General features: G+C 45.4%; 2 protein-coding genes across 13 annotated transcripts in view; one reads left to right on the forward strand and one right to left on the reverse strand.

Moving 5' to 3' along the window:
* The window catches only part of cnnm2b (cyclin and CBS domain divalent metal cation transport mediator 2b), a 132,140-nt gene that overhangs the window by 91,945 nt on the left and 28,333 nt on the right, over positions 1–11,862 (forward strand). For 3 of the 6 annotated variants that reach the window (XM_057330989.1, XM_057330985.1, XM_057330986.1), the window contains 2 exons: positions 8,602–8,780; positions 10,471–11,160. In XM_057330989.1, the coding sequence (XP_057186972.1) occupies positions 8,602–8,780; positions 10,471–10,680 (389 nt within the window). In that variant the 3' untranslated portion in view covers positions 10,681–11,160. Of the gene's footprint in view, positions 1–8,601; positions 8,781–10,470; positions 11,161–11,862 lie in introns of those variants that run through there. The other 3 variants (XR_008962755.1, XR_008962754.1, XM_057330988.1) reach the window with 1 other exon arrangement.
* nt5c2b (5'-nucleotidase, cytosolic IIb) overlaps positions 1–11,862 on the reverse strand; it is a 155,192-nt gene that overhangs the window by 29,372 nt on the left and 113,958 nt on the right. The window lies entirely within an intron of this gene.

The raw sequence follows: 11,862 nt of genomic DNA on the forward strand, positions 1-11,862 counted from the left end.
TTTAATTAAAAACAAGCCAGTCTCCTCTTTGAAAGCTTTACGGCTTTTTATTATTCTCTTGCCAGCAGTAGCCCTAAAAACACTTTTACACTTAAAGAACCCTTATTTAACTAACACTTACTATACATTCTACGTTCTGACCTATTGTTTATACAATTTCAGTTCATGTGTATGTTCATACAAACACAATCTAAATTTAAAATAATTATCTAGTAGTCATATTTAATAATTACTGTAGGTGAAGTGTGTCATTTTGTCACCCAATGGTGTTGCAAAAAAAGTTTTATTAGCTTTGGTCCGTGTAACGCTTCACAATTCAATTTTCAGACCATACAATGCAAATGAAAATGCAGAAATTAAAAATTGAAACAAAATGTCAGTTTTTTTTCTTCATTTTTTGGGGTTACTTTGTCAATAGTTTCTTGTCCTTTTTTTCATTTTACTTTTGCTAAATTGTGACTCAACAAATGATCATTTAAACAAATGAAAACTAATCGATTTTCATTTTGTTTTCATTTTTTATCTTGCCATTTGCGCTGTGGGCTGTACCATTAGCACTGGGATGTGGACTGCAACTGTTTTATATTACATAGACGGCACAGGCTGATGGTCTTTCTCAGTAGGCTACTCCGTGTGCGGCCCTGGTGGTTATGGAGCGATCACTCCGTCATGCCCCTGTATAAATCTCAAGTTTAAGTTAAAATTACCTTTTTTGGAGGTGTATTCATTTACATTGATAATCGCAATCTTTAAAAATGTCTGTGCTCGTCTGTGTTTCTTTTCTGCATCACCCAGCCGTGCATCGCCTACACTTATTAGCCACAGAATAAAAATAAAGCGAAATCTGGCCCATCAGGAGTAGACTTTGAAGTTGAGCTCGCGCAAGCATAATATACGCGTCTGGCGTGCGATACTCCATGGACGTTAAGAAGTTTAAACCAAAGTCGCTAACTTGGAGACAGAACCAGAAGCTGGTATTTTTTCAGAAGCTGGTAACTGTTTTTGTTAATAAATATCATATTATTTAACCAACCGTCTGTCTGCTCTTGTTCAACCTTGATCTCCAACGTTTTACACTAAACACACTTTGGTTTAGAACTGAAGTGATTGCCTTAAGTGCCTTAAGTTAGCCATTACGGAATTTCAATGGCAGAACAATGGTACTGTAACATGGTTATTTTTTACAATGTTTTAACTAATGTAACCATTTTTATGGTAAATCCATATTTATTTATTTTTGGATCATTTTATCTTTACTTCTTTGTTATGCAGATTTTCACTTGCCAGTCACTTCCCGTATACAGCTTATTGCTGCTATGTTCACTAATTAAACCCATTCGCTGCACATGAGCTGAATGATGGGTTCACTTTCTGTCGGTCTCTCGACGTTGTGTCGAGCCGACAGATGGGGTTTGACTTGAGAACCTATCATCTTCTGATTATTTAGAAAAGGCCAATGAAAATTGGCGAATGAAATTTGCATGCCGGGCTCCGCCCCGGATATCCGGGTATAAAAGGAAGACGGCGTGCAGCATTCATTCACCTTTTGGTCTTCAGAGCCTGGGCATCTGATGATCTTCCTACGATCTTCATTGATCTACTTCTGATCTTCGCGATCTATGTATCTTCCTGCTGGAATCTACGACGTGGTGCAGCGGACAGTCCCTCCCTGCAGCGACTCTCTCCTGGGCGTCTCGGCAGATCCGGAGGTGTTCGAGCAGATTTCCTTTTCTAAAAGAGCAAATTTCTCCAGCGTGGCATGGCCCGCTGTTCTCGTGGGTGCAACGCGCTCATCAAGGAAGGGGATGGACACGATGTCTGCCTCAGGTGTTTGGGTCTCCGGCACGCTGAGGCAGCCTTTGTGGATACGTCCTGCCCGCACTGCGGGCGGATGGCGATCCAGACGTTGCTGTCACGGGTAGCTGTGTTCTTCATGGACACAGCCGCCACCTCGTCTGCTACCCGTTCCAAGACCGCACGGGCTATGGCCCTGTCTCGCTCGTCTGACCATCCCCCAGGAGACGGTTCTACCCCGTCTTGTTCCTCGGCCACGTACTCGGGAGTGCGTGACGAAGATGAGATGTCGATTGCAGCATCGGAGGGCGACCTATTGGCATCCGACCCCAACGATTCCTCGTCGAGCCCAGGAAGAAGTGGTCGTCGAGATGTCATCCATGCTATTCCGGGCCGCCGCAAGCATTGGACTGCAGTGCACCGCACTGCCTCCACCCCAGCGCTCGCGGCTGGATACATGGTACCTCGGGTCTGAGCGCAACTCCAAGCCGCGCCCAGCCCCGGTCCCGTTCTTCCCGGAAGTGCATGAGGAGCTCAGTAAGACGTGGAGTGCTTCCATTCACTCACGGCCCGTTCCCATCAGACCGGCTCTGTCGCCCTTACTTCCCTCGATGGTGGGGCAGCCAGGGGCTAAGTCGAGCTTCCCCAGGTGGAGCGTGCTGGTCCGCGCAGTCCGGTGCACCTGTGCCCGCAGACAGCGGCCACCTGGAGAGCTCGGCCTAGACTCCCTTCCAAGGCGTGTAAGTTTTCGGCATCCCTGGTGTCGAAGGCTTATACTGCTGCGGGGCCAGGCTGCCTCCTCCCTCCATGCCATGGCCATCCTGCAAGTCCACCAAGCCAAGGTGTTGAAGGAGATCCACAAGGGTAAGACCGACCCAGTGGTAATGCAGGAACTCCGCACTGCCACCGATCTCGCTCCTCTGAAACAATTTCTCGGCAGGGGTGGGCATCCTCGGCGGGGGTGGTCCCCCTCGGGTTGATGCACATGTGACCGCTCCAACACACCCTAACCCCCTGGTCTTCCATGACCTTCTTGCGGACAGGGGTCCCCCTAGGGCAGGTGTCAAGGCACGTCGTGGTGACGATGGATGCCTCCCTGCAGGGTTGGTGTGCCGTGTGCAACGGGCACGCAGTGTCGGGCGGTGGACGGGCCCCTGCCTGCATTGGCATATCAACTGCCTAGAGTTGTTGGCTGTGCTACTTGCACTGAGGAGGCTACAACCTCTCGTGCAGGGCAAGCACGTGCTGGTCCGGTCGGACAGCACAGCTGCTGTGGCGTATATCATTGGATTCGCTCACGGCAACTAACATGACTCGCCCGGCGCCTCCTCCTCTGGAGTCAGCAGGTGATCAGTTCCCTGCGAGCCACACACATCCCAGGCGTCCTGAACCAGACAGCCGATGCGCTCTCTCTTCAGTCGACGCCTCGCGGAGAGTGGCGACTCCATCCCCGCGCAGCCGGCTCATTTGGGAAAGGTTCACCCAGGCACAGGTGGTCCTGTTGCCTCCCCGGACTCCACCCATTATCCGCTTTGGTACTCCCTGTCCGATGCAACCCTTGGCACGGATGCCCTTGCGCACAGCTGGCTGCGGGACAAGCAGAAGTACGCTTCCCCCCAGTGAGCCTCAGTGCACAGGTCCTGTGCAAGGCCAGGGAAGAGGAGCATCAAGTGGTACTAGTTACGCCCCTTTTGGCCTAACCAGGACTTGGTTCTCGGAGCTAAGGTTCTGACAACAACTCCCCCCTGGCCGCTCCCCTTGGCGGACGGCTTCCCCAGGGGAAGGGGCACGTTACGGCATCCCAGGCAAAACCTGGTCTCCATGTCTGGATGGGACGAGGAGATCCTGAGTGACCCACCCCCGGTCTGGTTGGGACTTCACTCAGGCTAGGTCTTCGGCCACTGGGCGGCTATACGCCCATAGGTGGCGCCTCTTCTCGTCCTGGTGCTCTTCTCGGCGAGAAGACCCGCGGAGTTGCTCGGTCGGGTACTAGCTGTCCCTTCCTCAAGAGAGACTGGGGAGTAACCTCTCTCCCTCCACACTGGGAATGTATGTAGCCGCTACGGCCGCTCATCATGACCCAAGTGCTGGGTAGCCTCTGGGACAGCACGACCTGGTCATTAGGTTCCTAAGGGGCGCGAGAGGGTGACCACCTTATTCGCGCCCCGTACCCTCTTGCGACCTAGGTGGCGGGCCTCAAGAGGCCACGCCCCCTTCGAGCCTCTCCGGGTTGCCGCTCTTTCTCAGTCTTGATAATGCTTTCCGCATGGCGCTCACCTCCAAGTGGGTAGGGGATCTGCAAGCCCCTCCGTGTCCACAGATTGCCTAGAACTCGGGGCCGGGATTCTCACGTTATCTTGAGACCCCGCCCCGGCTACGTGCCCAAAGTTCCCACCACTCTCCCGAGAGACCAGGTGGTGAACCTGCAGACGCTCCCCACCGGGGAGGAAGACCCAACCTATCCGTGTTGTGTCCAGTACACGCACGGCGCCTCTACTTGGACCGCACGCAGAGCCCAGAAGCTCTGAGCAGCTCTTTGTCTGTTTCGGAGGTCAGCAGAAGGGAGAGCTGTCTCCAAACAGAGGCTGGCACACTGGATCGTGGATGCCCTCGTTAGGGCATACCGATCTCATTTCGCCCCTGCCCATTGGGAGTGAGGCACACCCCTCATGGGCACTGGCTCAGGGCGCCTCTCTGGCAGACATCTGCAGAGCTGCGGGTTGGGCTATGCCCAACAACTCCGTGAGGTTCTAATACCTACGCACGGAACCGGTGTCAGCCAGCATCCTGTCAAGGTGTGGGACCGGCAGCTGGTAGGGCGTACACCTGCGAAAGCCCTTCCCCCTTCCTCTAGGGGGATCAGCGGCTATTACGCCTCCCCTCTTTCCCCCACTGGGTAAAGAACAGGCATTCCATCCATCACTAAGCACCCTTCCAGGGGACAGGCTGGGCAGAGCAGCCCTGCCCCCTTAGGCCGGGGAACAGTTGAGTTATCTCCCAGATGGCTCTAACCGGACCTAGTGCTCCAGACGTGGTAACCCCCCCTCTGTGGGCTGTTCCGTCTGATGTATCCTCATAAATGGTTCCCACCTTGGCAACCCATGACCTCCCCAGGTGGACTCCCTTTGCGGGGTGGACTAACCCAGGTGGTTATAGTCCCAGGTGGACTAACCTTGCGGTTAACTCCTGCAGTCCGCACATTCTTCCCATGAGTTCTCCCCTGATGGTGAGACCATGTGGTGTCTCCACTAATTCCTCCCTACGGTAGGTAGTGGCCTCTGCAGCGTTTTTCCCCCAGGGGGGAATAATGCTTACCCAGTGGCCCGTACGGTGCCGGGCGGCTTCTCGCCATTTAGAGAACTAGGCCTCGGCCCGTGACGGCCGGTGGCAGGCCTTCCCAACTTTGTGTAAAGCTCTGGGTCCCCCTTCCTCTCCACTGGAGGGTCATAATTTCGCGTTAGCGTGTTCGTCTGACTCGCCCAGGCCAGTCAACGTCGCTCCGCAGAGATTGTGAAGCGGCTCAGTGCTGTGCCGTTTTCCATAGGAACCCCTTTCTGTCGGTTCGACACAACGTCGAGAGACCGACAGAAAGGGAACGTCTTGGTTACGGATGTAACCTCGGTTCCCTGATGGAGGGAACTAGACGTTGTGTCCCTCATGCCACAACACTGGCCGCCCACCCCAGCGGTCGGGGGAGGATGCTTTAGGCTCCTCAGACCAAAGGTGAATGAATGAGCACGCCGGCTTCCCTCTTATACCCGGACATCCGGGGAGGAGCCCGGCATGCAAATTTCATTCGCCAATTTCCATTGGCCTTTTCTAAATACTCAGAAGATGATAGGTTCTCAAGACAAAACCCATTCTGTCGGTTCGACACAACGTCTCGTTCCCTCCATCAGGGAACCGAGGTTACATCCGTAACCAAGACGTTTTCAATAAATTGCCTACTCTCTGTTTTTTGTCTCTTGCTCTTGTTTCTTGTTTTGGCATTTTGAAGCAGTACTTACAACCTGGTTACAATCCACCAGCGAGAAATGCGAATACTTGTAATGTTTCCCCCAGTCTTAAGATTTTGTTCAGGAGTGTATATGTTAAAGATCCCTTTCCCCACGATCCCATTTTTCAACCTTTGGTTAGTGTGTAATGTTGCTGTTCGAGCATAAACAATACCTGCAAAATGATAAAGCTAAAAGTTCAGTGCCAAGCGAACTTTATCAGAATTTGCTTTTCAAGGACTACAGAGAACAGCTGGAATCGGACTACAGCCCTCTACTTCCCAGGTACATGATGTCACTATTCCGAGTGCTTTTGATAACCTCCGCCCAAAGGAATATGCCAAAAAAGGGGCAAGGCCTTCCTTGGAGAGGAAGAGCCGCTGGAGTAGTGTTTGGTTATCAGAGATTGTAAACATTTGACTGAGCTACGCGCTAAACTACTTTCACTTTCATCACATTGCTACAGCTGGTAATAAGAATTCTGCTACACACATTCTAAAATAACCAACGGTCAATAACAACTTCCATGACTTTAACATCTGCTGTGAAAGCTGTTCTGTGTAATACATTGATATTGTGTGTGTGCGCATAACCTACCTCTAAAATACTTCTATGAAACATCATTTGAAGTCCTGCTTGCAAATGTCTCCTGGTCAATCTGATTGTTTTATTATCCAACTCAGGTCCAATATAAAAAGGCAAAACTAACGCTTCTGGTATTAGTGTTAATTAATATAACCGGTCTGACGCCAGACGGTCCGGTGTCATTTCCCTCACCATAGTAGGAAAAAAATGTGTGATCTCGAACAAAGATTGACGTTTGCACATGCACTAGCAGACCTCCATTACACTTCGATCGATCCGCATGTTTTTAACTGATAAAGTGAAGTTGACGCCATTGTTACTGTTTATTGCTAAAAGTTTATGAATACACGTTCACTTAGAGGGATACCGACTAAGCGGGGAACCAATCACGACAGATCTGGTCAGCTTTACCGGAAGGAGGGACTTATATAGACCGGAAGAAATCCAGTCGTTTTGTTAGAAGAAGGACAGCGGTGAACAATAGACTTGAAATATGTGAAATATAAAGCGTTTTTTGAAATTAGAAACATGAACATCCATTGTTAAACACCCAAAAAACATAGTCAAAGCCTCATAAACAGCAAAAGAATGGCTCCTTTAATTTTGTGTTTTTTTTCCAGGAGTGTATATGTAAATTCATGTTTTTTTTTTCGATAAAATGCATATTTAAGACAAAATGACAGGTATTGCCCACCGGACGCGTATATTATGCTTGCATGAGCTCAACTTCAAAGTCTAGTCCTGATGCAGGATGTGCCAGATTTCACTTTTTTTTTTCCCGTTTTAGTTCAAATATGTGGCTATTAAGCAGTAAATAGGCAATGCAAAATTACATTAAAAATTGAAACTAGATGTCCGTTTTTTCATTTTTGGGGTTAATTTGTCTAATTTTTCTCTAATTTTTCCTAAATTGTGGTGGATTGTAACCAGGTTGCGGCTGCAGAAACAAAGACACGCACAGACATGGATTTCTTTATATTGCGATTATCAATGTAAATGAATACACCTCCAAAAATGGTAAATTGTTCAAACTTAAATTTTAGATTTATACTGGGGCCTGACAGAGTGCCACTCCATAACCACTAGCACGGAGCACTGAGAAAGACCATCAGCCTGTGCCATACCTTCCATGTAATATAAAACAGTCCCAGCTAGCCAAAATACATGACTGTTACGTAACATCAACGTAATCGTATGACCAAACTTACATCGTGGCGACCGGAAATTTTTTTTTATTTTTTTTATTCATTGCTTAGAACATAATACATCATTGTCATCAATTTACAAATCATAAAACAATAAATACAAGCCAGGGTCTTTCAGACCAGTTTGAGTGCCAAGTCCTTAAACAAATCCATTGTCCTTATTGCTTTAGAAATTGTAGGGTATTCAATAGATTCAAAGTACATTTTCTGTTCAATTTTGAACTTCAAAAACAACTGTTTGCTTTACAAACATTTACATTTGTGGATATGATACTTAGCTAAAAAAGTGGCGACACCCCCGTGCTAATCGTACAGCCCACAGCTCAGATGGCAAGACAAAAAAAGAAGCAAAAATAGTAAATCGGTTAGTTTTTATTTGTTTAAATGATAATTTGTTGAGTCACAATTTAGTAAAAGTAAAATAAAAAATGAGAGAAAAATTAGACAAATTAACCCAAAAAATGAAAAATTGGACATCTCGTTTCAATTTTATATTTACATTGTATGGTCTGAAAATGGAATTGTGAAGCGTTACACAAACAAGCTTTGATAATAGTGACCTATTACGGTTGCATCTTTTTACCAATATAATTCTGTAAATATTACAGACCAAATTGTTATTTTGCAATGACAACAAAATGCATTAAATACATCAAATTAATTTTCTATTTGAACAATTATTGCCATGCCATGTGGAGAATAAGCACGTCTGGTAAAAAATGTTCAGTTTCATTTTATCAGTATTATTTTTTAAATCGCCACCCAAAGATGAAAATTCTGTCATGAATTACCCCCCCCCCCTAATTGTTACAAACCTGTATAAATTTCTTTGTTCTGCTTTTGGAAAAATGTTGTGTGACATGTCTGGGACATCACTTGATACCATAGTAGGAAACATTAAAATGGTAGCCAAAAGTGCAGAACTATATGACATTATGTAATAATACTGTTTAGACTGATAAGGCTGTCTAATATGCCTCCCAGATCATTTCCTCTATGCCTTTTCTGTTTTTCCTGTGCAGAAAACAAATCCCCCCCTTGGTCATTTGGACTGAACCATTCGGACTCATTACACCATAGAGAGAGGATTGAAGCCATCACACCGTCATTGGGCAGCAGTAATAACCAGCTCAACGCCTTCCTGCAGATCTATGTGCCAGACTATTCTGTCAGAGCATTGTCAGACCTACAGTATATTAAGGTAAACAGTAGAACTGCAAAACACACAATCACATATCTTTAGTGCTTTACCAGACAGTGATCAGCCAAATGTTAGATTTGGTCCATTATATAATTTTGCACTACACAAACATGAATACCGCTGGAAATGTATTAGGTTTTAATGTAGCAAATGAGTGCTGGTCGTGATGCTCTGGGCTGGTGGCTGGTAATTTGGATAAATGTTTCTGCTAATGACTAGAGAAAGACACATGAGAAGTGAGTGCCATATCCCCACCAGTCACCTTGGTCAGTAACCAGGAAGTGCTTGATGGTTCAAACAGCAGTATAATTGTGGCCTAATGGTTAGAGAGTCGGACTCATGACCAGAAGGTTGCCGGTTCGATTCCCAGGGCCGGCGGGTAACAACTGAGGTGCCCTTGAGCAAGGCACCTTACCCCTACTTGCTCCCCGGGCGCTGTAGTGATAGCTGCCCACTGCTCCGGGGGTACTGTGTTCACTACTCTCTGGATGGGTTAAATGCAGAGGTCACATTTCGTTGCCTTGTACTTGTACATGTGCAATGACAATAAATTGAATCTAAATCTAAAAAAAAATAAAATTGTACAATGGTATGTGGCCAGTGCTGCAGAAACTGCATTTAACTGAATGTGCCTCTTTGGTTTATCTGGCTTAGCTGCATGTAAAACCAGACAATTTAGTATGACAGCACCATTGAATAAGTTCACTATGAATATAAAGCGTTGCATTCCTAGCCAAATTTACAAAGACATTAACAAGCTAATTGTTACTGGTTTTGAGCAAATGCAAAATGATTTCTGTGTATAGTAGGGTTTTTAAAGTAGATAAATCAATACGTGACCTACTACGGTTGCGGCTTTTTACCAATATAATTCTTTAAATATTACAGACCAAATTTGACCAATGATATTGTAATGACAATAAAAAGCATTAAATACATACAACTGATGTTATATTTGTACAACTATTACCATGCCATGTGGATAATAAGCACTTATTTTATCAGTATTATTTGTTAAATCTTAGATATATATATAGTCAAACCATAAAGATATTCATTTAATATTTTGATTCGTTTATAAATGTTGTGTTGGTTAATGTATTTTGTTCAAAGGTTTTTGTAGTGTTAAAAAACCATCGTTGGAACAGCTTTGTTTATGACTGTTTCATCGGACACACACGCCTGTGTGCAACTATTTATATTTTGATCAATTACATTAATATTAGTTTATATTAATATTTTATTGTATATTAACTGTATTAAATAAACAATTTGTTGAATGGGTCGTGTAACTTTGTCGCATTTAAGTTTAGCCAAGTAACAGTTCTTATACTGGTAAACCAAAATAATACTGGCTAGACATACTTTTAACTTGCTATCTAATGTAATTTATTTTTCTTGTTATCAGAAATAATCTACAGGGACTGGTGGGCAGTGGTCTATTTATGTAAATGTGCCAGTTATAGCCCTCTATGCTTTCAATAAAGCAGATGATTAATATTAATGATATTAATGATAATCCATGATACAGACACTTTTCTACCATAAACACCATCAGCCCAGCACCAGCACAAAGAAACTATACAGAAGATCCATCTTAATAAGGCCAAAAAACACTATTATTTCTAACAATGTGCTTTATCAGCAATTTTATACTTATGTTCTCTTTAACAATCTGTGTTGTTGACAGGTAACATGTCAGCAATATCAAAACGCCCTCATGGCATCACGCATGGACAAAACACCACAGTCAGAGAGCGAGTACACCAAAATCGAAATGACTCTGACAGACCTCCATGAAGGAGTGACTGATGAAACCACTGCTCTGTTCAGCCAGACGCAGAACTGTGTTGCTCACAACAAACGGAACCACACAGGACACAGCGAGGGAGCTGTCTAGCTCTCACTGGGGTGGTGGAGCAAAGTGGAGAGAGGAAAGCGACGCGCTCCTCTGGGCTTCACCTGCTTCACCACCTCACACTGTATGGTAGTGCAGGACTACTGTGGCCTGGGCTTGGGTTTACCCTGGGCATTGACCCGGTTCAGTCTCATTCATTCAGAAGAACCCTTGTTTATATCCCCCAGACCAAAGAGTTTGGAGGATGGACATTCTCTGACAAGCCCCTCCAGCACACTCACACTGCCCCTGTGATGTTCAGAAAAAAAGAAAGACTTAAGTCAGATGCTGTAATACGTTAAATCAAATACTGCTTTGAAGGAAACAGTAAACCAAGAGCCTTATTACCAACTCACATATTTATTTATTTTATGTGTTTGTACTGTATGTACCTGCATGTTTGAGGATATAGTTGTCGGCACATGCAAACAATTCTGTGTAAAGTTATGCCTCTATGTGTGTGCATCTATGAGTGTCACTGATATCACGCAAATGCTGATATATATATATTTATATATATATATATATATATATATATATACATATACACTCCTGAACAAAATCATAAGACCAGGGGAAACATTACAAGTATTCACATTTCTCGCTGGCGGATCGTAACCAGGTTGTAAGTACTGCTTCAAAATGCCAAAACAGGAGCAAGAGACAAAAAACAGAAAGCAATTTATTGAAAACTTCATTTAAACTTAAACAGGCTGTTAATCAGCTGATCAAAAGTTTAAGACCTTAGCCCAAAAAAAACCCACAACAGAGCTAAAAGTGTCAAAAATGGACTAGTGAGTAGCCCCACCGTTCTTGTTGATCACTTCAAACACTCGTTTCAGCATGCTTGATGCGATTGTTTCCAGGAGGCTGGTGGCAACGTTGCTCCATGTGGTGAAAATGGCTTTACGAATGGCATTCACGTTCTGGAACTGACGTCCGTTTTTGTAAACATCCCATGCCATCCATCCCCAAATGTTCTCAATGGAATTTAGATCAGGGGAACATGCAGGATGGCCTAAAAAAGTGACGTTATTCTTCTGGAAGAAGTCCTTTGTCAGGAGGGCATTGTGAACTGCAGCGTTGTCCTGTTGAAAGACCCAATCATTACCGCACAGACGAGGGCCCTCAGTCAAGAGGGATGCCCGCTGCTACATGTCCACATAGCCAGCCGCCATTTGACGG

This window comes from Triplophysa rosa, linkage group LG4, assembly GCF_024868665.1.
Source record: "Triplophysa rosa linkage group LG4, Trosa_1v2, whole genome shotgun sequence".
In the NCBI taxonomy this organism is placed as follows: Eukaryota; Metazoa; Chordata; class Actinopteri; order Cypriniformes; family Nemacheilidae; genus Triplophysa; species Triplophysa rosa.